General features: G+C 34.0%; 1 protein-coding gene and 1 pseudogene across 1 annotated transcript; one reads left to right on the top strand and one right to left on the bottom strand.

The window, feature by feature from the left end:
- Positions 1–5,689: 5,689 nt before the first annotated feature.
- LOC114306568 (putative protein phosphatase 2C 34) lies at positions 5,690–8,059 on the top strand (annotated as a pseudogene).
- Positions 8,060–10,230: 2,171 nt separating this feature from the next.
- Positions 10,231–17,795, bottom strand: LOC114306600 (pumilio homolog 24). The gene is made up of 17 exons (XM_082877336.1): positions 17,295–17,795; positions 16,696–16,749; positions 15,850–15,911; positions 15,677–15,758; positions 15,465–15,588; positions 15,297–15,380; positions 14,917–15,031; positions 14,184–14,334; positions 13,932–14,045; positions 13,727–13,798; positions 13,261–13,311; positions 13,110–13,160; positions 12,644–12,751; positions 12,335–12,541; positions 12,093–12,167; positions 11,091–11,338; positions 10,231–10,604 (listed from the first exon to the last, which is right to left on the bottom strand). The coding sequence occupies exons 1-17, from the start codon at positions 17,700–17,702 to the stop codon at positions 10,481–10,483; spliced, it is 2,130 nt and encodes a 709-aa protein (XP_082733462.1). The 5' UTR covers positions 17,703–17,795; the 3' UTR covers positions 10,231–10,480.
- Positions 17,796–27,850: the final 10,055 nt, after the last annotated feature.

Genomic DNA, 27,850 nt, shown 5'->3' with positions numbered 1-27,850 from the left:
CCCGTGGTTTTTTATCACAGTTGGAGGTGTCCAATTGTGGTTTTTTTCCACGTTAAAATTGTTGTGTCTCTTTGTCTTGATTGTTTGATTGTTTGATTGGGATTGTTATATTCTGCTTTAAATTGATACATAATCACAAATCAACATCTAGGGGATTTCTAGATTTTTCAATCTTTATTTAAATTATATAATAAATAATAGTATAAATACATTATTTATATATTAAATAATTTAAATAATATTTTTTATCTAAATAATATAAATAATTTTTTTAAAAAAATTTATCGAGCCGAGCCGAGTTCGAGTCCAATTTCTTATCAAGCCGAGATCGAGCTCAATAAATGAGCTTGATAAGTAAATAAGTCAAGTTCGAGCTTAGCAAAACTTGGCTCGACTCGATTCATGTGCAACCCTAGGGGCATACAATTTGCCTTTGAAGCTCATATGCAATGCAAGTAAGAAATGTCTAAAGATTTGGACAAAGAAAGTTAACAGGAAAAATCAAGAGATGTTAGTAAGTTTTAAAAAGTTTTACATTTTGTTGAAAGTGTGTATGCCCTAAAGACAAAGATTAACAATACAAATTAAATAATGTATAATCATTTTAAATTCATTAATTAATATTCATAAGTTACAAAATGATTGTAACCCTTAAAAACGCTTTCTTAATTCACCTACAATAATATATCATGTTACATATTAATTTTTAATTTATCATAAATTCAATCATGTAACACCAGTTAATTGTAAATTGTATATTGTGATTGCTAACAGTTTTTAGTAACAAAACCCATTGAATAATGTGGGCGGGCACCTAGAACTTAAATGCTTCTTAATTTAAGGTCTTAAGTTAATATTTTCCCAATCTATCTATAAAAAAATAATAATAATAATTTCCCATATTAAATATGCTATGCTAATGACGTAGTATGGTTATTACAAGCCACTCAAATTTATATCTTAAAATAAAGTGCTTAATGGTGTCATGTTCATCTAATTTGTTTGACTACTTATCATCCCAAAGATCTTCTAATCAAAGGCCGGCTAACCAATTGCCTTCTTTTGGCAACACCCATTGGCCATAAACTAAAAACAAAGTACCCACTCTTTTGTATCTAATTATAATTTGTCAATTTTTTTAAATATATATATATATTTATGAAAACTATAAATTGACAATGTTTGATGCAACATTGTGAGCCACGTGTCCTTAAACCACCAAAAAAAGCATAGTGCTATCAAACATATTTTATGCAAAAATTATTTAACTTATGGTAATCATTTCATTCTCAAACAAAAACCTTATCACTTAGAACTTATAGTTTTAAAAAATAGAAAGTCTATTATCCTTGATTTTAAATTAGAAACTAGCTCATGAAGTTTAAATCTATTGTCCATATTCAAAGTTGTTATAATAAGTCATACGGGAAACAAATCTTGATCCTTAATCGTTAATTCTGAATTGATATTTGGGTCTTAATTTTTGAGTTCCCAGAATTGTTCTTTAAAAAATTTACATTTACATCATCTAAGGTTTTGTGGGTTGAGAGTGCAAAACAAATCAAATTGCTTGTGTTCGACTCATTAAAAGATGGTTTGAGATTAACTCGTTAGGTAAATAAATCAAGTTTAAAAACATTTTAAAATTTGTAAATTTTTCTAATCAAACTTGAACAATCTATTAACTTAGCTCAACTTAATTATATGTCAGTTCATAATCAGATCGATTAAAACTCATTTGAGATTTATTCAAAAGGTAAACAAATTAAAATGTAAACACATTTCTAAAATGATTAAATTTTCAAATTAAATTTAAATAATTTATTATTCTACTTTTTCATAGCCCTATTGATGACTTAGCCAAATGGTGAAGACATTGAACAGGTGGCTTCCTAACCCTTTCACCCACCACTTCCAAAGTTAATTATTTTGATGAATTTAGAATTTCTCATGTTCTCTCCTACGTTAAAAAATTTAACTTTTTTGTTTGAAATTTTATGTGGACAATTTTATAAATATTTACAATTGACTATTTTGATTGCCATATTTTATTGCCGCTCATTTTCACCCACGAAAATAATTTACAATATCTAATGTCCTAGATTAGATTACTATATGCCACATACCAACTTTGTCCATATATCATTCCAGAGCTTTCATTAGTTCATAATTAACTTCCAATAGTGCTAAATCATTAGTACTTTGTTATTGTTGTGGTTAATGGGCATACCCTCTTTGTCCATATTGCCCCTCCATCCACTATTGTTTGGCAACGATTAGGTCCGTTTGTTTTCATAAATAGGTTGGGTGAGATTATTAGTAAGGGAACTATTAGTGATGAGACTAAGAAAAATTGTAATTATTTGATAACTAATGAACTAGCAATAGTTCATATTTGTTTTGAGAGATAAGAGTGAGATTAACTATGTAAAATTTTACAAATACTCTTGTTGCATTACTATCAAATTTGAGCTTATACCAACTAATAACTGCATTACATATTTTAATATTAAAAAAAGAATTAATATTAAAAATTATATTTCATAAATATATATATATATATTTTTTTTTTGGTACTATTTTATTTTTTTAATATAATTTTTTTTGGCATAAATACTATTATCAAATGATGGAATAATTAAAAAAAAATGATAGAAAAAAGACCATACTAATCAAGTAGAGTAAATAAATTAAGTAAAATAATAAAGGGCAAAATAGTAAATCCCCCTCTAATTCCAAAGGATTGTTTTTCTAATGAGTGCTACTATTAGCACCTCATAAATTATTTTGGACCTCCCAATTTTTAGTTTTTTTTATTATAATAATAACCTCAAATAAAATTACTACAAAGGACATCATTAATGTTCGGACACTCTATCTTACAATTAAACCTACACACCCACTGCATCATAAATTAGGGTTTATAAGAGCACTCACCTCCATCACGACCCATCTATCTTTTCCAAATCCCACCTTCAAAACCTATTAACCATCAAAACCTTAAAAGCCCTTTGGCGGCAATATTCTGACGATAATGGTAGCAACCATTTGATTACCTACACTTTTCCGGCTATGACAATAAGTGAAAATTTTCCTGGCAACCACAACTCCATAAGATAAGATAAGTAAAACAATAAAAGTTTATAGGAAGTTCATAACTTTGATATTATTTTTAGCTCAAAAGTGATTGGCCTTGTAAAGGTAAATTTCTTAAATAAAATGACAAAAATAAAAAAATATGTTCATTATTTTTTTCAAGACTGAACTCCCAAACATATGACCGAAATTCGGGAACACAGGCCCGAACATTGTTTATTTGTTCGGGAATTGGTAATCGAACATTGATTTTGAACTTTTTGTGATCTGGGATGAGTCCAGAATGAAGAAAACTCGAAGAACTAAACCGTTTTAAGAACTGAGAATCGGAGATTTTAATCTCCGAGAAGTGATTGTATGATAAGGTTGGTGACAACCATAGATAAGTTTTGTATTGGAACATCTCCTGAAAGATTATTGTGGCTCAAATTAAGAGCTTGGATTTGAGAACAATGAAAAATATCAAATGGGAAGTTGGTTAAATCCGCAGAGACAGTATTCTTCTTTTTCTTCTTCGTGGGTTTTGAAAATGATGAGACTCTTTTTCTTCTTAGTGGATTTTGTTAGGGTTTTTTAGAACGGAGGTTTTTTTGGGGATATGAGGGGTGTGCATTCAATAGGTGGAATGTTTAAGGATAATTTTGGTATTATTTGAGAAGAGAAAATAAAATTTAAGGGTTTCAAACTTTATAAGTGCAGGTTCAAAGAAATAGAGGGTCCAAAATAATTTATAGGGTGCTAATAGCACCACTCTTTTCTAATACCTTCTCCCATTAGGGACTACTAATTCCATCCATGAATGCCTATCATAGTCCCAAGGTATTGTGAGTCATCTTTTCCATTTTGTAAACAAACACAATATTAGTGGACCCCACATTCATCTTAATCCAATCTCATCCCCTATAACCAAAAACAAACGGGCCCTAAGGGTTAGGAAATGAGCTTTATAGTTAGAATTTTGTGAAGTCTATCATAAATCTTATTTTAGTGGCTTTGAATTGTTTATGGCTTTAAATCGTTTATCTTGTAAATTTTTGTACGTAACTATTCTTAAGAAAAAAATTAAATTGATTTAATAATTATAGTCATATCATTTCATAAACAAAATAAAGTGAAATTATGTAATTATAATTATCAAATCAATATAATTTTTTTAATTTTTTTTTTATGAGTGATCTCTTTCATAGGCCCACGAGATGAATGATTCATATCCCATTAAAAAGGCTCACAATACCCTGACAAATTCAAACAACACATTGCTAGTCTACACTGTAAACTGGTGAGAATCTAATCCCTGAAGGCCATGTTTGTTTAGGAGATACAGGGAGGGAGGAGGGGAGGCAGCACGATATCATATGAGGTGAGACTAACATATTTTTTAACTCCCTATATTAATTGTTTAGTTACTCCGAATATCATCTTTCTGAATCATGAAAGATATGCAAATAAATCTAATCTTGTCCTAATCTACCACAACCAAACATAATAAAAGAAATCCTATATCTCTAATATTACTTATCCTCTCCAAAATCACATCCAATAGAGACAAGACAACCAAACAAACAAGGCCCATGGGCATTAAGGTAATTTGATATTCATATTTACGCACACACATACGTACGTACTCTGCTCGGGGAGTCTATAAGGAAGAGAGAGACAAAGAACAGAGTATGTAAAAGCTACCTGAAAAAACCTTTTGAGTCTCTCTGTCTAAATCAGTTTGCCTCGCCGGGAATTCGCCGGAGTTCCGCAATTCCAACTGAAAAAACAAAGGTGTGTGTTTTGTTCCTTAAATCTCTACTACACACACCGCACGATCGTTGATTTTCAGTTTTGTTATTTGATTCTCTCTCTCTCTCTCTGTTCCATGTTTTCTTAGCAACCAAACAAAAGATTTTCAATACCCTTTACTTCTTCCGCTTTGGTCTGAAAATTAGAGAGAAAGAAGAGCATTTCTTTTGGAAATTCATGTGGTAATAGATATATATTTACTGTTCTATTCTGTTCTGTTTGCTTGGTCTTTAAGAAAATGAAAGAGAAGGTACCAAACTAGATATACACTGGCTTTTTGTTTATTTTGTTTCGAGAAAACTTTTTTTTCTGTATATTTAAATCACATTTATTTGGCTTAATTTAACTGATCTTGTAATATTTTGAACCCTATTCCATATGAAAACATAAGATTAGGAATTTCATTTTCATTCCACTTTTCTCTGTTTCTCAGTAATCTTTAATTTCTTTTTCTTTTTTGATTCTGTGAGTGCAAATAGGAAAAGCACTCAAAACCTTGGAACCTTTCCACTTCTATTGTTTGAGTCTCAATTTGGTTTCGTTTTCAAAACCTACTTTCTAAAAATTCAAAAACATCAATTATTTTCATATTTTTATTTTTATTTTATTTTTTTTGTGCAAAATTAGTTTGTGAAAATTTAAAAACATCTTTTTGGTGCTTTTTTTCACCAAATTAGTTTTTCGTGTTTTTCATAAAACAGTTTCCAAAAACGAAACCAACATCCAATTAGAATTCTTTGTATGCAAAATATAGAATTCCAGATTTTATTTTTGTATATTGAAGTATTGAACTTAAGTGCAGATGGTACAATTCTCAGTTCTATTCAATGGTTTGGCTAAAAATATATTGGTTAAGAATGGAAAGAAAAGTAGGAGTGATGTTGGGAGAGAAGCTGCAGACGCATTGGCTAAAGAAGCAAGGAAAAATGACTTGATGTTGAGTTCTTCGGGCACCGTTAATGGCGAACGGTCTGATAATTTTGTGTCGGTTTTCTCTAAGGGAGTGAAGAAAGGGGTGAATCAGGATTGCCTTATTGTGTGGGAGGTAATAAACCATATGTTAACATTAGTAATAATAACTATTTGCATTACATTACTTTGTTTGGGTACAAAACATTTTCTCAAAAAGATTTCTAAAAAACTGTTTATGCAATTGTTAGCTTTTTGTAAGACGAAATACGAAAGTCAACGAAAAAAACTTAACTGGGCTGAAGACTTTTTCAAATTAAGTTTTACCAACACGAACACCGACACCCGCACCAGTATCATCGTTGCTTCCACTACTATTACCACTCACTCCACTGCCACCCCCACCACCGATACAATCACTAATACATTAATTTTAAGGTTTCAACTGAACATGAGAAAATTCTACGAAAAATATTTTTAGAGCCAAAGTAAAGGTAACTAAAATCCGAAGACAGTAGCAGTGGTCCCTACTAGCACCACCACCACTAATATAATCACTAGCATATTAGTTTCAATGTTGCAATAAAACATAGGAAAACATTTTCTATGAAATTAATTGTTTTCTACCAAAACAAATGGAGCGTGAGAACCACAATCTGGACATGTCAAAATAATGTAACCCTTGCATTTTTGTTGGTACCATCAGTTCCAATTGATGAACATGAATTGAATGATAGGAATTTGGATGCCAAGAAGACATGATCTTTTGCGGGATCTTTGATGGCCACGGCCCCTGGGGTCACCTGGTCGCAAAAAGTGTTAGGAAGTTAATGCCATCGTCTTTGCTTTGCAATTGGCAAGAAACCCTTGCTCTAAATTCACTCGACCTGAATTCAAGCACCGAACCAGACAAAAGCCTTCATCAATTCGATATATGGAAGCAATCTTATTTAAAGACTTGTTCTGCCATTGACCAAGATCTACAGCAGCATCCTGGGATTGATTCTTTTCATAGTGGTACAACGGCTTTGACAATTGTTCGATAGGTAATGACCAATCGTATAAATTTTTTGCGACGAGTGATGTATATGCTTGGATTGGTACATTGTTTTGTTCTTCTGGTTTTGAATATGAAATTATTCTTTGAGTTATAATTGTTTTTGGTTCTTCCGGTTTTAAACATAAAAAGGGGATTTCTAAATCATTCTGTTAAGATGATTAGTTAATAAGTTATACTGTTGTCCTCTGAAATTGTTGTCGGTTTTGCATACTAAATTTGAGGGATTTTTTAAGGTTGTGTATATATCTTTCAAGTTCAAAATAGAGACATTTTGATGTTTTTCCGATTTGATGTTTCTCAGGGTGATCTCATTGTTATAGCAAATATTGGTGATTCTCGGGCTGTGTTAGCCACCATTTCCGATGATGTCTGCTTGGTACCGCTTCAGCTTACAGTTGACCTTAAACCCAATTTGCCTCGTTAGCTCTCTCTCTCTCTCTCTCTCTCTCTCTCTCTCTCTCTCTCGCTGAGTGTGCGCATGTTTACTTACAAGTGCTTGTGTTTAAGGATTTTAACTCGTGTATTCACAAATGCAGAAGAGACTGAAAGAATAAGACAGTCCAAAGGGAGAGTGTTTGCTATGCTTGATGAGCCAGGCGTGTACAGAGTCTGGTTACCAAATGGGGAGGCATCAGGAGGGCCGGGACTAGCAATATCAAGAGCCTTTGGTGATTATTACATAAAGGGTTTTGGCCTTATTTCCGAGCCTGAAATTACACAAAGAAATATCACCTGCAGAGACCGGTTTGTCATTCTGGCAACTGATGGGGTACGTACGCACTTATCATTGGTGATTCAAAACTTTTACATGAGCACTCGATATGTAACTTTCTCATTCTTAGAGGAATGATTGATGTTTGTGGTGGTGTTTCGGGCCTATCACTGAACTATATGGTACATAATTTTTGCTTACATAGGTCTGGGATGTTCTCTCTAACCGAGAAGTAGTAGAGGTTGTGTCTTCAACACCAGAAAGGGAAGAATCAGGTAATAGATTAGTCCAACATGCGATTTGTGCTTGGAAACGTAAGAAACCGGGTATGGCAGTGGATGATATCTCTGCTATCTGCCTCTTCTTCCACAATTCAACATCCTCTCAAACGGTTGACACCATCAAGCTTCCATAGCAGTCCGACATAAGAGGGAAGCAGTTTAGCTGGTCACTGAGGTTGGCAATTAAGTTGTTGTCTTAATAGCATTTGATTGTATATTCTTTCTAGACTCTCGTTGTAGAGTTGAATGATAGATATATTGGTGACCAAATCCTCCTATCATACTTTGTTTTTAGTACAAATGATGTACCAAATATTTGTAAGATACAAATGAAAATGACCAACATATTTATATCACTTGTTGAATTACTTACCTTATAGAGAAAAGAATCAAGGGTTGATAAGAAATAATTACATTTTTTTTTTATTCTTTTTTTTTTTCCTTCCTCTTTTTATAATATGACATAAGTGTGAAACGAAATCTCACATAATTTAAATACGAATGTAATGAGTAGTATATGAGCCTCCTATAACAATTACTCTACGAAAGAAATATATATATATATATATATATTCTGATAACATAATGTGATTCTCACTTTTATTACAAGTATAAAGCGTGAAAAATAATGTGTCTGTAATCTTATTCTTATAAAAGTCAAAATCCAAACCCAAAACTCAAAATCTCCTAAAAAAAATTGTGCTAAGAAGACACAAGAGTTTCATAATCTGATCATGTAAAATTACTATATGCACTCAGAAAAGCTTTCTCCACCTATGTCTAAGAAAAGCTAGTAGCCTCCTAAAAAAAGAGAGGAAGGGAATAATAATGTGTGATATCCCACATCGAAAACTAGAAGAATGAGAAGGTTGGAGTGGGCTTATAAGTAGACAATTAGAGAGAGTTACGTAGTCAACCCGTCCTGTTGGGGGTGTTAGATGACTGGTCAATGATCGTATAGAGAAGGCTGGTCGTGCCAACACCTACATTTGACGAACACATCAATTACAGAAGGCGAGTGGGTCCACTCTACTTTTAGGTGGGCTTGCCCGTCAATTTTTGGAAGCCCCTTATCTTCTTGATTGGGGGCCCACTATCCTAATAATCAATTACTAACGATTTACTATTGCTGCTCATTGAGGGAGGGATTTAAAAGAAAAAAGTGTGAAATGATGTAAAATATTGATGTATTTTATTTATTTATTTAAAAATTTCTCAATCAAACGTGTCTACGAAATTTTTAGTGAAGTTAAAGAGTGAATAAAATTAATATAAATGGCATGAAAGGATGATATTATTTTTTACTTATATAATTAATATATGTTTTTATAAAAAGGTGTAATTTAGTATAATTATGTGTTTAATGTATTATTTTTTGTTTATATAATTAATATATTTTTTATAAAGAATAATGATATATCCCACTAATTTTAGAATTTTAATTGAACTCTAATGAGGTGGTATGAATAAAATAAACAAAACTAAGGTCAAAATATCATATCACAATGAGATTCACTCTTATTAAAACTCATTAGAACTAATCATTTTTCTTTTATAAAAAAGTGTAATTTAGCATAATTATGTCATAAGGTTTAAGGGAATTTTTTGATTCGAGTAATTTATAAGGTTTTTGGAAAGATACATTTTAGATCATAATTTGAAAAGGAAAATGCAATAAGGTAATGATTTGAAAAAAGAAAGGGAAAATGTATGATTTGAAAAAGAAACAGAATGAGCAATGATTTGAAAAGGAAATACGGATAAAATATAATTATATTTTATTTATAGTTACTATGCACTTTTTTCTACCCATAATCATAATCTAAATACCAGTTCCCAAAATCATAATCTAAATGCCAGTTAACTAAGGATAAATCAGATCGGGTCATTTCGGATTTGTATTATAATTAACAATACTGTTGCATCTATAAACATAATAGAAAAATATTTGTTCATAAATAATAATACTATTTTTTTCTTTTCTTTTTTGGTGTGTTTTCCGCTAAAACAAATGGAAGTTTTTGACTTCTACCTCTCCCTGCCAATTATTTACAACTGGTGCTTTAGCAACGGTTGATGGCATTCAGAAAAGCAATTAGCTAAATGACAACAGAAAACATCATGGTATTCTCATAAAGAAAGCATAGGTTAACTTAGGAAAGAATTGTTTGAAGGTTATCACAGCATCAGCAAAAGAAACCCTACTTTTCAATCCAACAAATGACCAACCAATCTTCAAATCCATCTCTTTACCTGTTCTAAGGCTACCCTATCCAGAAGACAGATTCACAACAAAACATTCCTCCCCAATCTTTGAATTTAGATCTCAAAGGGGAGTGACTAAATTCAAGTATGAATTTCATTGTAATAAACATGCAATCGCAGCTTAAAAAGTGAAATTCGTTAAATAATTGACTGTAATTTACTCGAAATATGCTTACAAAACTTCCACTTCCTTTCCCAACCAAAATGCAAAACTCTCAGATACACTTTTGGTCATTCAAGAACACTAAGGGAAAATGACTTTTTTAAGTAAAAATGATACAAAGGTGACTCGGCCATAGACCCAAACAAAGCTCACCATGCTTGTTCAATTGAGGTGCAGTTTTCCTCTTACTGCATTTACTGACTTCAATCTTCCTTCGCTGACAGCTTTTTCTCGGGTAATTTAAGCATACCACTGTCTATTAGAGGCTGCAGTTCTTCACGTACTACAGAATCTGAAGATTCCAAGAATGCACAAACTACCCTAGAACTGTGTACACAACAAGAGCACCGTCAGAAATTGCCCATTCATATTTATGCTATGATTGTTTCAGAGGAAAACATTTCCTGGCCAAAAACATTTTTCAATGTTTTCCTATGTTTGGTTGCGACTTGGAAACTACTATACCAGTGGTTAGAGGTGGTGGTGGTGGGGTCGTGGAGATGGAGGTTGAGGTGGAGGTGGTGTTGGCGGCAGTGGCCGTGGTAGTGATGGGAGTGTTAGAGGTGGCGACAGTGATGGTGATGGGGGTGGTGGTGGTGGTGGTAAGGTGGCAGTAGTGACATTGTAAAACTTTAGTCCGAAAAACATTTTTCAACTTTCAAAAGTAAAAAACATTTTCTGCCCAAATGTCCTTGTTTTCTGTTGAATTTCGTTTCCTATCCTACCAAATGTCAGAAAATATAGAGAAAAATGGTTTTTGCCAAAACAATTAAATTCACCATGTACAGAAAGCAGCAAACAACAGTATCTAACCTGTGACCTTGGGCCCACATTTCAGATTTCCCTTTTAACGCTTTCTTCCATAGGATGGAAGCGAAGGCAGGGCAATCTAAAACTAGTCTTCTAATTGTCCTGCTAGAATGGAAATTTTCAAGGAGATGCTCTTCTTCTGAGTCCTCTAATTTAGACTCTGCAACAAGTGATGCTATAGCTCGATGCAAGGCATCCAAATTTGTATCCAATGTTGAGAGGAGAATGCCACCGGCACCCCCAGTTGCAACCTACATGAATTAACAACGTAAAAGTTAAGCAAGGATCTGCCAATAAAGAATAATTCTAGAGACCAAGAAATAAAGTAATAAGGAAAAAAAATGTATGATACAAATTTATTTGAAGTGTTGGCCCCGCCATATAAAAGTTGAATCTAAACCATAAACTATTTTTCTTGATACTTTTGTGTCTGAATTCTTGGTCTCTAGCATTGCTAACCAAAAAATGAATCAAATCCTAACATAAAGAATACTGATGAGCTGACATGGATTTTACACTACAATTATTACTTCTTGGGGATTACATCACAACCAGAGAGATCACCTTGGACTTAGTCAACAAATCAACCATAACTTTAGGCAATCAAGAACAAGGAAGGCAGTGAGTGAGGAAGAAGTAAGAAACGTTGTGTATGAAAAGTGAAAGACCAAGGTAACCCTTTTTTTGGTTTTCCACATAAAAACCTCGATATCTGAATTATGTAACAAGGTAACTCTTTTTTGTTGGTCTATCAAAGCCTTGACCACTTTTTGAACTCTATTTTGGACTCGTTACATAATTTAGATATCAAGGTTTTATTGGTGGAAACATTGCATACTTCATATGTACTTGGTTGCACAGCCTTTTGCACCTTTTATTGAATTTCTACTTTAAAAAATGAATAAAAACACAATTCCTGTTGCAGCTAATACACTGAACAAATCCATGGAAGATGATTAAACTTCACATCAAGATAAAATTATTGGTAGTAAAAGAGATTACTACCTCATAAATGATCTCTTTCCCAAAATTGGAACTAAGTAATTCTCCTGCACTCTCAATGCACGCATCAATGAGACTCTACAAGACATGCAAGCAACAAAGTTAACATCTCAAACCAGTTTTAAGTATAAGTCATAGTTAATGTGAATAACATATAACCAATATGTTATGGCTGAAGACTGCAACTAAGTGAAAGTGAGAAATTCTTCTTAAAGATGTGCAAAAGAAACAGTGAAATTACCAACCTCAGCAAGACCACTATTGACCAACAACTCTTGTCTTCGAACCAGATGATCCTTTTTCCCACCATCAATTAAGTCAGTGCTCTCACCAGAGGTACTTTTGTTAGACTCAGCTATAACATCCTCTGTGCCACTGTTCTCTTCACCATCTTTACCAACCTCTAAAGTTTTCTTCTTCTTATCTGAGTCAGAATTTAAGTCTGATTCACCCTGATAAAGAGGGAAAACTTCAATCAAGTTTCAATGCAGCTGCATAACTTGTCTGAGATAGTTCAAATGTTCAACAAAAAGCTAAAGAGATTTGGATTTTGCCTTGGTGCAGAGAGAAGGAATAGTAAGATTCAAAGAAACCAGATCATCAGGACTGAAATAGCGAGGATAATTGGGATGAAGTAGCTGCAATAATGGACGCCTTCCATTCTGAAATCAACAAAGAAACCAACTTAGAAGAATATCTATTTGATAAAAGAAATTGAAAAATACAAAGATAGTTTACCCAGAGCATAGCTTTGGTAAAGGAATTATTCCAAAGAGGGGACATCAGAGATACCCTCTAGAAGCTTTTTAATAACCATATTAATGTAATTATAGCTAACCAATCTTCCAAAGAAAAAAAGATCAGTCACTTAGAAGTAAGAGAATCAGAATGATAGGCATACTGCTTTGGTAAGCATGCCATGTATGAAAAATATTTGTTAGACCACCCTTCCTATTCAATGTTACATTGCAATTCCTTTCAAATGTTAATGAGATAGAAAGGCACAAGAACAGTATAAACCTTTTCCAGAACAAGCTCCTTCAACATTGTTTGAAGCTCACGAATGACAACCTGTAAACAGGAGTAATCTTAAAGAGAAAAACCCAAATAAAAAACGATACACCATCAGTTAAGAAGATAAAACAATGATAACAATGCTGAAGAAACCAACCTTCGTTACAAGTTTAGTGTCATCAACAATTGAAAGGATGCAGGCAAGCACCTGTAAAGAACTTAATGTAAATGGTAGGCCAAGAATTTTACATAAATTTTTTAAAAAAAAAAAAATTATAAAATTCGGCTAGAATAGGAAAAGAGCAACAGAAGAATAAAAAGTGCATCATTGAATCAGGACAGAAGTGGAACAGATGAACCCCACTAATTGTTAGATGGTGCAAATCAACAAATAAGATAATAACTGGCTGAAACTATTCTCAATTGTAATTACAGTTAAGATAGACTGTGATCCACAATTGAAATGTAAATTAAAATTGTCACTTCTTCACCAATTAAAGAAAACAATATAATGTGTAGATGGAGAGGAGAAACAATGGATTTGAAGGATTCATTACAGGAAGAAAAAAAAAAGGACAAAAAAGAAAGAGTAAAGTCTAACAAATTTAAAAAGAGATCCTCACCATACTCCCAAACTGATCGTGAGCTATCTTGCCCACGTGACCTTTCATTCCTTTGATGATTTTCTTCCTCTCCTAAAACAAGAGAAATATCAAAGGGCAATTCAGGAGTCCACAAACATCACAATCAAACCCAAAAAGGACAAGGTCACATTGACGGAAAAAAAAATTCAAGAATAAGATACAACCAAGATCAATCTCAACAAACCTTTGCACTCCCATGCTTGATACAAAGCATCGCAATCCTAGATCCCTCCCTGGTATGGATCATTCGAACAAGTAGTGGACCCGACAACTGTTGGATGACATCTGCAGCTGAGGCCTTTAAACAAACTTGGTTTAGAAACAAGAGGACCAATCGGGAGAGAAAGCCTCCCACATACCAAGTAGGCAAGAATGCTTTGTCAAAGGGATATATTATTATACATCATTAGGGTGAATGTAAAAAGGTATGCAATACCTTGTCAGCAATGCTGAAGTATTCCATCAATGCCTTGTGTATGATAGAGTGGTCCACTATTCCTTTCTCCAAAATTGGTTGGAACAAAGAACTCATGTATCGTAAGACAGAAGCCTTTTGCAGACCCAGTTTAGAAATTACATCTACTAACCTGAAGACACCATTAATAACCATGAAAATATAAGAAAACCAACACATTCTAAAACTCTTGCATATATCACATTGACTATAATTTACATAGTTCATGTAAAGATAGTGTAGAAAGAAGACCAAAGGAATGTTACCACTCCAAATTCCAACATCTGCATCACATCATTGATAAGTTGCCAATTCTCATAAAATATTGAGGCAATGACACCACATTCCCAGCCAAAAACTCAAAATTGTAGATTGGACAATCTTTACATCAACTACAGACAAATTATCTTCTTGTCTTATTCCACATTATGAAAAGCAAGTGTCATGTAGGAAAAGTTTTTTGGCCCTTAAGTAGTTACACTTATGTCCACACATAAATGTTGTTTGAAAGAAACATCCAGCTTTGAGGATAAAGAATAATGCAGAAAATTTTCAAGAAAACAATCTCCTGAAGTTTTGTGCAAATATCAAGAGAATACATGAAACCAATATGCAGGAAAGAAAACCCACATACGCTGAATAATAGTAAAACTTCTATTTTTCTTTCTTTCATAAATCTTCAGAGGAAAAGAATTTTATACAGCTGATAATTTACCTGCTTTCTTTCATTGACACCAAATCCTTAAACAATTGAAGCTCGGTAGAATACAATTCCATCAGAAGAGCTTGTTTTTGAGTTGCATTTCCCGACTGATATGCATGCTCAACAACTGCAACAAACGAAATAGTATTAATCCTGGAAATTTAATACATGAGCTAGAAGATCAGTTATACTGGATTCAACACTGTGCTGGTGCCATGTGCTGTGTTATAATTCTAGCCCTCTCAAATGCCCTCACCCAAATGGCCTAGGCATATCAAAAAGTAACATCAAATAGCAGGTTAAGCAAAATTGTTTCTTAAATAAATAGGAAAAAATTATTATTAAAAAGAAAAAAGAACTCATAATTAGGGACAAAAGTAGTTTTAGCATACCAACAGAGCCAACCATATGTCGAAGAAGAGAAGCAACATGCCCATGCAGGAAGGAAATAAACTCTGCTAACTGATTCTTTGAAGCTGCAAACAATAGAAAAACATATATGAACCACCTCTCAAGTAATGCACTTCAGTGGTTCTATTAGTAATTAAAACGAACCATACCATTATCTAACATCTTCTTTACCAGATGGACTGCATAAGTATTGCATGCAAGAGTGAGAAAATGTGGCCGAAGCTCCGCAAATACAACATCCCTTTCAGCTTGTGAACAGTACTTAACGCAAGTCTAAGGTTGAAAAAATAGAGTTACCACAGGTTAATACAATCAATAAAAGCTTCATATACCAATGTAATCAGAAAGAATAAGTAGAAACCTGCAGAACGCGAGAAGAAACATGAGAGCTTGCAATTTCAGGAATCTTCCCTTTCATCTTCTGTATAGCTTCACTCACCAACCTTCAGACAAATTTAAAAAATATTGTATTATAGCATTTGATTTTAAAAACATGATGAAGGGAAAATGTATCATTCATATCAAAATACACACTTCGATCTATCTTCTTTGGCAATGTTACGCCTCCTCATCTTTTCCCACAGTGATGCAAGCTCCTATTGAAAACCAGAAATTGACTTAGACAACAGGCATCACACAAACTCACTGAGCATGTGTAAACAGCTCAATCAAGTATTGTGGCTTCCAAACATGCTGTAAAACAAAACAAAATCTTCAAATGCTTTGAAAGATGATGGCATGCATATGAACTTGGATCTCCAGAAGCATCAAGCGTTGAGTTCACCTCATGTTCCTCATATGAAAAGTAACACCTAAAGTCAAATAACAAATAAGATATGTATGATGCACCATTTCCATATGCACAGCCATAGAACAAACATTGCCAAAGAGGGAGAGAGAAAAAAAAAACCAAGCAGGGGGAGCCATTCTATATAGCAGTGGCCACAAACAATTGCTACATAAGAATTTAGGAATCATTTGCTTAAACTACAAACAAAATCAAAGGTAGTAAAGACTACATGTTTTAGCAGTTGCATAGAGCACAATCACTGCGATTGTGATTACAGTAACCTCTTCTGTTTCATCGAGACATGTGCATGACGAGATGAACGAGGCCGATATATTCATGTATATCAATGAAAATTCCATCCAAGAGGTGAGAGAGGACACAACTATTCATTATTTGAAAACAAATTTTATGTAATCAGCAAAACAGCCAAAATATTGCGCTGCAAATACAACAGCCATGGTTTCTTTCAACAAACATTTACAAAATTTACTAGTACTCAGTACACACTAACACGCATCATTTTACCCCATAAGTTACAAAAATTTTAAATTGAATAGAGATACAATGCTAACTAAGTACATGCTACATACTTGTTCAAGAGTGTAATGTGGCTTCCTCTTCTTCTTCCTAGCCTCTGCTAGTTCCTGCAATAAATCAAAATGCCAAACACAAAGAAAATTCACATACCATTCATCATTGTCTATCAAAACCACTTCTCAAAGTTAACATAAGCAACCAAATATTGAGAAGATAAATTAACTCTATATGTACAGCAAACAATTTAGCAACTACGAAATGTTGGGTCAGAAATAAAGATATAAGATAAGGGCATCTCCAATCCTTCATCAAATGTTCATAAAAATTTGAATTTGATGAAAATTTAAAAAGATGAAGCATTATTGGAGATGACTATTTTTCATCAAATTTGATGAAAATGAAATTTTGGAATAAAAGGGGAATTTTTAAAAACATCTTGATAAAAATTTGATGAAAGGATTGGAGTAGTAGTTCATATCAAATCAAACTTTTACTCAAATTTGGAATCGAATTTGTTGACAAAATTGGTGAAGGGTTGAATCAAATAACCGTACTAAACACTAATCATGAACAAAAATTACACAGCTCTTCCAAATTCACATACAAAAAAGACCCATCTTCACAAATAATCAAAAAAAGAAAAAGATTTAACCTTTGCTTCTAAACGAAGTTCGCGCTTCGTTTTCAAAACATTTTTCTCTCCACCGGCCTCTGATTTCGCGAACTGCGGCTTCAATTTGAAAGGCTGTTGTTTGCATGATTTGAAAGGTTTCTTCGGGTGAGTCGAAGACAATTTCACCTTCTTCGGATTCGATTTCTCTCCCTCATGTTCGGATGATTTGAAAGGTTCCTTCGGACCTTTGTTTGGATGATTCAAGTGTAATTTAGATTTCCCTCCCTCATGTTTGGATGATTTGAAAGGTTTCTTCGGACCTTTGTTTAGATGATTGGAGGAAAATTTCACTCTCTTCGGATTCGATTTCTCACCATCCTCGGGTTCTTTAGCTGAAAACTTCTTTCTCTTCTTCGATTCGGTGCTTCCTTGTCGTTTCGCCGCCATTGATGAGTCTGTGGAGCTCAAACCAAAGCCCCTCTCTCTCCGCTTCTCGACTGTGCGGTGTTGTTCTCTTCTCTTCTTCTCTAGGGGTTTGCGAGGGTTTTGTGTTGTTTGGCCCAATATAGAGGCTGGAAAGTTTGAACGGGCTTGCTACAGGCCCACTGGGCCTTTTTTTTTTTTTTTGGACAAATTATCTGTAAGTCATATTTAAAAGAAGAGAAATCTGTGTAGTCCAACAATCTTTTGGATATTCTCAAAAGTTTACTATGTATTTTTCTTATTTATTTTTCTCTGTGCATTTGTTCTTCTCTACTTCTTTCTCTTCCTGATTTTCATCAACCATGCATTGCTTGTTCTTCTTCTTTATCTAATATATAGTCACCGACGACCTAACCACTATTAATTGGAATTCACCGGTAACCACCGGCCACCAACTCCTAACTTCACTCTCACCGACGGTAAATGAGATGAGTTTTCAACAAAAAAAGATGAGTAAAGCTACTCAAATTTGATATAGATCTACTCATATTTACATAAGATCTTAGTAGGATCTGCATAAGATCCGACAAGATCTAAACAAAAACTAGTTATTAGAGTACAATTTTCGATCTCTAAATTTTTTTACATTTTCTCTACTACATACTTTTATTTTCTTATTTTAATGGAGAAAATTTTCAAATTCTGAACAAGTTGTTTTTAAGTTTTAGTTACAGGCGGTGAAAATTGTAAAATTTTATAGTTTTAATTTTTTTGGTGCTGAAATGAATCATGCTTTAAAACTGTAAAATTTTACAGTTTCATAACATTCTTTAGAACTGTAAAATTTTACAATTTCATAACATGTTTTTCAATTTGATTAATAAGAATAAATGATTAATAGAATAATATTTTGAAACTATAACATTTTACAATTTCAAAACTTATTTTTCAGTTTGATCAATATTGGAGATTATTTGCTTAAACGTTACAAAAATTGAAAAATAATATATATATTTTCCATTGTTGCTGTTTATTGTTGTTATTTATTTTTTTCTTTCAGTTTATCAAATATTTACCACATTCCGCTACATTTTTCTCTATAATTTCTCCATTTATTCTTTTTTCTTTTGGGCAATATTCTGGACATTCCATTGAGTCTCCAACAATATTCTTAATGTCCAACAAATATTCTGGACATTATGGCTACTTCTAGTGACGTTCGGAACACTTTGGCGATACTCCGGCGACTTCTTGATGATATTGAACATTCCGGCGAGTCTCTCGTAACTGTCTGATAGAAGTCCGATAGTGTTGGGATAATTTATAATAATAAAAAAAAAGAGTTTTAGTAACAATTAAAATATGTAAGACTAATTAGTACAAGTATTTTGTTTTGGGATTAGATAGGTTTTAAACTTTGTGTATGAGACTTACTGGTAAGTGCTCATTCTTTTCTTTTCTTTTTTGTTTGAGCAATTTAAATCATAAAAACTATATATATATTTTGGGAAATTACAAAAAAAAAAAAAAAAAAAAAAAACTTAGGGTTTGGGTTTTGTAACAAAGTAAATTTTGATTTTTTAATTTTGTCAATTTATATTCTAATCTTTTATTTGTTTTCAATTTAAATCATTTGTCTATTTTTGTTAGTGAAACTAACTAAAAAATATATATTTTGGTTATTAAACTCAGTAGAATAGGATATTTTAATTTTTTTATATACATTTACCTTGAATATAATGACTAAAATATCATTTTTGTAAAAAAAAAATAATTTTACTTAATAAAAATAGTTTCATAAGTGAACATGACTTGAGAATTGATCTCTCGAGAAAGTAGCCCAAGTAGGACTTCAAAATTCTAATTAAACCCTTTTGGTTGTGGGGACTTGAGTGATCTCCAACCCCGATTGGATTTTTATCTTGTTTCGTAAAGCTTTTAGCATCTTTACTGTAGAAGCACCTCTTTCCAACATTAAGCAAATGATTTAAATTGAAAAAACAAATAAAAAAGTTATGGCTTAAATTGATAAAATTAAAAAAAAAATTATGGGTAATTTCTTCTATATTTTTTTAATTACATATCAACATGATGTTTTTATTCACTGAAATTCTCTTTATTTTTATTATAAATCGGCCCTATTATACTAAAATACATATTATCTATATTTTTTATAATTTAATTTTGTATATATATATTTTTTCAAAGTTGTTTTAGGCTGAAAAAATAAAATGAAAATGTTAAATCTTGAAGCACTGTAATCAGTGTCAACTCTAAAAAAAATTTGTTCAAAATAATTTAGAAGTTATTTCTCCCCAAGTTGAATTATTTCAATACAATTTCAATTGAATGAAATTATTCATACACATGTTTAATTATAACTCGATTTAATTTCTCTCATTTTCAAATAAAAAATAAAAAGAAATTACTAGATTGACTCCATAATAGTGTTTAAAAAAACTAGGGTGACCTTAAATAATAAACAAAAAGACTAAATTAGTTACTATAAGATTGAAATAACACAGACGAGCTTGTGATTCTACAGCCATTGCTTAAGATTATGTTTGAACCTTAAATTTATGGAAGATTATGGAAAGAATTCATAAATTTAAAATCCAAACAGAAAATTAGGAATTTCAAAAGAAAGCATGTCAATGTCATGTTTCACCCAAAATACTTATTGGGGAAAAATTTGAATGCTATTCTTGCATGATAAATTTCAATCATGCTTGTTTATTACATTATATACATATATATATATATATATATATATATATTTTATACACTTAATTCCAAAATCAAAGGGAAATTATTCAATAATTTCAAAACACCACATGACCATACTCTAAGTCAATCATCAATTACTAAGCCCCATGTTGTTCCCCCATTTCTAACGTAAATTGTAGGCCTCTATCCCTCTCTACTAATCAAAACCTTATGAAGTACTACATGTCCATACTTCGGAAATACTGAATAATCACTCAGAATGAAATTGGTTTAAAAAGCTGTGGAAGTGGAGTCATAGTAAACAAAATCCAATCATACATGTCTTAATTGCGGATTTTTTTTTTTTTTTGTTATTTTTATTTTGTGGGACTCCATGTAAGTGATACGGATTTCACATTTTTTTTTTCTTAAAGATATTTTTTAATCATGTGTTGGTTGAAAGGCCAACATTGGAAGCCAAACACTAGTCCTTCTCATGAATCATGAGAAATGATTTTCCCAGACAATTCTGAATAAAAAGTTCCAAGCATATCTCTCTCGAAGAATGATTCATATGTAATGTCTACTTGTGGGGAAAAAGATTCATCTTCAACATGATGACAGTTTTCTATATATGTATATATACTGAAGTTGTAAAGGTTGTATATTAGATATTTTATTTTTCTTTCATAAATTCATTATCAAATCTTCAATCTGAGTCATAATTTAATTTTTTTTTGAGAAATTGCAATTAAATGGAATTTTTTCTTAAAAAAAAAAAATTCAAATTAGTGGTGAACTTTATCAATTTTAATAATTAAAATTAAAATTTATTTTATGAATTTATAAATATTTCGAGAAGGCCTCACTGATTTGCATTTTTTTTTTTTTTTTCGTGTTGTGTGAATTTGTTGTGACATGTTAAGAAGATGGGTTTGGTTATGGTGTGCAACTTACACCTTACACCTTATACCTTACACTTACACCTTACACTTACACCTTTTGTAAAAAATTAAACCTTACACTTACACCTTTTTTGAGGTTGCACACCATGTGCAACCCACTTACACCTTACACCTTACACTTACACCTTATACTTATACTTACACCTTACACTTACACTTTTTGTGTAAGTGGCACATGGTGTGCACTTGCACACTTAAGAAAACTCCTAAGAGATATGATAGTCAGAGCTGATTTTGATCAATCTTAATTGATGGATGAAAGATAAGGTTGATTACATCCATTTCTTTTTGGAGACTTACGAATGAATTCTAATAAATGGATTTATTGTCTAATAAGTTTTATGAGAAAAATTTGTCATAAAAAACGTTACTAATTGTAAATTTTAGCGATAATTTATAAAAATCATGACAAAAAAATCACTAATTGTCAATTTTTAGTAACATATATAAAAAAATTGTCACAAAAAAATTATTTTTAGCGACAATTTTATCAAGACTTATTTTCAATAAGACTTGATGAGGATTAAGTCTAACTATTAAGACTTATTAGTAATTTATCCTTTATTTTTTTATAATTTTATTGAAAAAGTATCACCGCACCACGTACACATGTCAATATGCGGTGCTATGAAATAAATTGATTAACGTTGGTGACAAAGTTGTTTCCATGTTGATATATTTATAGAAGGAAATTTATTCTCTCCCTTTGAGTATCCGACTTGATATGTTATTCGATTTGGTGGGTTCACGTTTAAATCTATATCAATAATTTGAAATGTTTATTTTGTAAAATTTACTGTGCATATCATTTAATAAAAAAATTAAATTGATCATGCATTGTAACTACATAATTTTAACAATAGATTATTATTTTTTTAAAGACAATATATGAGCTAATAATGCGCCTATTGACATTGTTTATCTTAATTTTTTACATGAATATTATACTTAACAAATGTTATAAAATAAATAAATATTTTAAATTATTAAAATAGGATCAAAAAATAAATCCACCATGACCGAATAGCACCTCTACCCTTTCAAATTAGATACCCAACTTCTCTAATTATTACATCATTTGATCGGGACTCATCTTTTCAATTTTTTTGTTATATTAAGCTATTAATAATTAGATTTTTCATTTCAAATTCTTTTATTTTTTTATTTTTTTTTATTTTTTTGTCTTTAGCAAATATCTTTCATATTGTATTCTTTTTTTTTTCTTTTTAGACATTCTTAATCTCTTTTTTTTGTTTTTTTTTTTTTTTTGGGTTATGTAGCGCACCAGACTAAGTCCCTACAGTTCGAACAAACTTTTCGAAAGTCCCAACTGTAACGCCCTCAAAAAAATAACATTAAACCCATCAATATAGATATGCTTTGATATATATAATAGTTCCACATTCTTCTATTCATCATAGTTTCATTACAAAAAGTATTACATGTTAACAACAAAAGCAAATGCCCTAAGGGCTTACAGCTTTCTAAGTTAACACTTGGTTACAAAAAGAGAGCACAAGCTCAATTACATCTTAAGCCCTTGGCTTAAATTTACATGTAATACATCAAAAGAAAAATAGACACAAAAGTCTGTTAGCCTCAGGCCTCCCAAGCTATGTCCTTGGAGGTGGCATGCTACCTGTACTTGAAAATGATGTTCCCATATAGGGTGAGCCACAGCCCAGTAGAAATACACTAAACCAAATATGAACAATGACTAAAAGATTAGCAGTTGATAGATGGCCTACACAGATATCTCCACTTACAACACTTTACAGTTTCATTTTCCATTTCTTTATAACTCTCAATTCATATCTATGGCTCAGAACCTGGCCATCAACTTATATGAGACAGTAACTCATATTAAATATTTACCCATTTCATAACAGATACGCATATTAGCTATATCAACACATCAACAGATAAGCATACGAGCTATATCACACTTCCAATGACAAGCATATGAGCTGTGTCAATACATCACTAGATAAGCATATGAGCTCTATCTATGGAGTCCATCCCCTATCTTCTCCCAAACAACATCCGGTTTAGAGGTCTATCCCCTATCATCCCCTAAACCGTGGAGTACATCCCCTATCTCCTCCAACACAACACAATGCATATAAACAGTTATTATACACATCATCAATCAATACATAAATTTAATGTATTCTTTCAACAGTCATACTCAATGACACATTCCAGTGATTAGTTTCAGTTTGCCTAATCATCATGCATTGTCTACAACAATCAAGACTATCCTCCACCGATAGCCCAAAGCAGTTATTTCTAAACAGAAAATAAATGCACAAAATGGATATTAAATCAACATTCCAATTAGGTGAGTGATAATTAATCCAACAACACCCTTTATTCCCATACATCTCCAATTCCATTCTTCCCATTTCAATTTCTCATTTCTCAAATTAATTTCACAAATTAATTAAACAATGTAATTAGGGCATTTTCCATAATTAACATTGCAACCCTTAGGTTCCATTTTCATCAATGTTCCAACATTTATTCCATTTCTCTACGCCAAACATGCATCTAGGTTTATTATAAACTAAACCCCAACTTTTGTAAAATTACACAAAAGCCCCAAACTTTCACAAAATTACCAAACCAACCCCAACATCTCAAAATACTAAAATTTAAAGACAAAATCCATAGAGAGGAGTAGGATATCCCTACCTCAAAGTTTGAGCTCCCATGGAGATGAAGACCAAAACCAAAATGCTTCAAATTCTGAAATTGTCAGATTAAAATGTAGCCCTCGACGATCAACACAACTTTCGTAAAGACCAAAAGTGAGCAAACAACTCCTACTAGATCAAATCTAAGAGAGAAGGGCCGGTTTTAGAGTGAGAAGCTCTGAAAATGACTTTTTGGAAAAGTAAGAGAGAGAAAAGATCTTGAAAAAGTGATACAAAAGTCGAATCTCACTTTTAAATAAGAGTCGCCCCGCTCGAGCGGCACTCACAGACTCCCGCTCGAGCGGCCAATCCCCCGCTCGAGCGCCGGATGCACACTCCCAGCACTTTTGAAGACAGGTCTCCCGCTCGAGCGGCACTTACACAATCCCGCTCGAGCGGCACTCACACAATCCCGCTCGAGCGTCCAACACTGCACAGGAAATACTGGATGGGTGAAATTCCCACTCGAGCGCCAAAACCCCCGCTCAAGCGGACTAGTAACAAAAGGGTCCCCGCTCGAGCGTTAAACTCCCTGCTCGAGCGGACAGGTCAAAATCTAGGCAACTAGTTTTGGTTTCTAAACTCAACCAACCTGTAACAAACCTGCCCAACACATCCTATAACTCAAATACAAAGTAAGAAAGGATGTACACAAGGTAATAATCAACTACTATCATCCACGGACACATGTCCGGATCACTGTACAACAAGGGTAAACCCGGGATCGCTATAACCTTCCCCCCTTAAAGAATTTCGTCCCCGAAATTTGGCACAAGTTTAAAAAAAATAGGTTTTCCTCCATTTTAAACAGTGTTACATTTTTAACATTCAATAGCTGGACCCATTACCGGTCATTCCATCTCTTATCAAGAGGCATTTCACAACATAATTTACAAGTGCATTATCAGCACGCATCACCCTTCCATTTCCAACCATTTCTAACATACATGGTTCACAATTCATATCATAATCAATATACATGATACAACTCCATTTCTACAATATAGCCAACATATGCAATATTATAATCAACTCCCATATCAGGGTAAGTTCTACAACATATTTCCATTAAACAAAAACATTATCAATGTTTTACAACATAAGGTATATATAAAGCTCTTAAGTCCAACAATACTACAAAGTCTAAATACAAGATTACACATCAATAAACATGTTCGGATATTTCTCGCGGACCTCCAACTCACGTTCCCAAGTGGCCTCCTCCACTCCGTGATGTTTCCACAAAACCTTCACTAAAGGGATGGTCTTGCCACGCAGGACTTGATCCCGTCCATCCAAGAGCCGAACTGGTTTCTCCTCATACGAGGCATCTTCATCTACCTCTAAGTCGGTCCAATCTAAAAATGCGATGGGTCCGGCTCATACTTCCGAAGCATACTCACATGAAACACGTCATGAACTCCGGACAACTGCGGCGGTAAAGCTAAACGATAAGCAACCTCGCCAATCCTCTCAAGGATCTCAAAAGGACCAATGAACCGAGGGGATAACTTCCCACTCTTCCCGAACGTCATCAAACCCCGCCTAGGTGATATCTTCAGAAAGACATGATCACCTATCTCAAACACCAAAGGTCTCCTCCTACGGTCAGCATAAGATTTCTGACGACTCTGGGCTGTAACAAGCCTCCTACGGATAAGCTCAACTTTCTCCGTCGTCTCTCTAACCAACTCTGGACCCAACAAAGGTGCGTCGCCCACCTCGGCCCAACGAACCGGAGACCTACAAGGTCAGCCATACAAGGCCTCAAACGGTGCCATACCGATACTAGACTGAAAGCTGTTGTTGTAGGCAAACTCCACCAATGGTAAGTGCCTCTCCTATGTCCCACTAAAGTCAAGGACACAACCTCGAAGCATATCCTCAAGGATCTGAATAGTACGCTCGAACTGCCCGTCAGTCTGAGGGTGATAAGCCGTACTGAAGGTCAATCTAGTACCCAAGGCACTCTGCAAACTCTGCCACAACCTAGCAGTAAAACGAGGATCTCTATCTGAGACGATCGTCACTGGGACCCCGTGCAACCTCACTATGTCCAGAATATACAAGTCGGCAAGATGATCTACCGAATCTCTCACGCACATAGGAATGAAGTGTGCCGACTTAGTCAACCGGTCTACAACCACCCAGACAGCATCACTACCCCGCTGAGTCTTCGGAAGACCTACAACGAAGTCCATAGTGACATGCTCCCACTTCCACTCGGCAATAGGCAAGGGTTGCAACAAACCCGCTGGCCTCTGATGCTCGGCCTTCACTTGCTGACAAGTAAGGCACTTAGACACGAAAGTTGCCACATCTCTCTTCATACCCCGCCACCAAAACTGGCGACCCAAATCCCGATACATCTTAGTACCACCCGGATGCACCGCAAGGCGCGAATGATGAAACTCTCGGAGTACTTCCTCTCGGCAAGACTTCAGCACAAACAAACGGTCTCGGTATCTCACACTCAGGTCGGGATACACCGTCAGGCCCTTCTCAACTTTCCCACTAGAGATCTTCTCTCGGAGGGATTCTACCTCAAGGTCACCTCTCTGTGCCTCTAACACTCGAGTCACAAGTGTAGGCTGCACAATAACAGAAAACAAGGTCGCAGCCTCAACGGATTCGCCCAGTAGCAAATCAAACTCGCCAAGTGCCCCAACATCTTCCACTCCTGGATGGCTATACAAGCTACATCACCTATGGATTTCCTGCTAAGAGCGTCGGCCACAACATTGGCCTTCCCCGGATGATAATGCAACTCAAAATCGTAATCCTCAATAAACTCCATCCACCTCCTCTGCCTCAAGTTCAAGTCTTTCTGTGAAAAGAGATATTTCAGACTCTTATGATCCAAGAACACCTCGAATCTCTCACCATGAAGGTAGTGCCTCCAGATTTTCAAGGCAAAGATCACAACTGCTAACTCTAGGTCATGCGTAGGGTAATTCTTCTCATGAATTTTCAACTGACGTGAGCCATAAGCTACCACTTTCCCCTCCTGCATCAACACACAACCCAAACCCTCTCGTAAGGCATCACAATAAACTGCATAACCCAACCCTCTCTCCGGAATAATCAAGACCGGGGCGGTGGTCAATCTCACTTTCAGCTCTTGGAACGACTTTTCACAAGTCTCACTCCATACAAATTTGACTCCCTTACGAGTCAGTCTAGTCAACGGCGAAGCCAATCTGGAGAAATCCTTCATAAACTGGCGGTAATACCCAGCTAATCCTAGAAAACTGCGGATCTTAAACACACTCTTAGGCTGTGCCCAATCTTGCACTGCCTCAGTCTTGGATGTATCAACAGATACCCTTTCCCTAGAAACCACATGGCCTAAGAACTTGACTTCTCCTAGCCAGAACTCGCACTTCCCAAACTTGGCATACAGCCTATGGGCTCTAAGTAACTCAAGCACCACTCTCAAGTGTGCCTCGTGCTCCTCCTCTGAAGGTGAATATATAAGAATGTCGTCCACGAAAACGACCATAAAGCGATCCAAGAATTCCCGGAAGATCCGGTTCATCAAGTCCATAAAGACTGCCGGTGCATTGGTAAGCCCAAATGGCATCACCAGAAACTCATAATGGCCATACTGCGTACGGAATGCCGTCTTAGGAATATCCTCCTCTCTGACCCTCAACTGGTGGTAACCCGATCTCAAGTCTATTTTAGAGAAACAACGGGAACCCTTCAACTGGTCAAACAAATCATCTATACGGGGCGTAAAGTACTTATTTTTAACCGTAGCCCGATTCAACTTTCGGTAGTCGATACACAATCTCAAGGCACC

This window comes from Camellia sinensis, chromosome 7 (assembly GCF_055761805.1).
Source record: "Camellia sinensis isolate YWXY chromosome 7, ASM5576180v1, whole genome shotgun sequence".
Taxonomy (NCBI): domain Eukaryota; kingdom Viridiplantae; phylum Streptophyta; class Magnoliopsida; order Ericales; family Theaceae; genus Camellia; species Camellia sinensis.
Note: the sequence above shows the minus strand (reverse complement) of the source record. Positions and strands in the feature narration are given on the sequence as shown.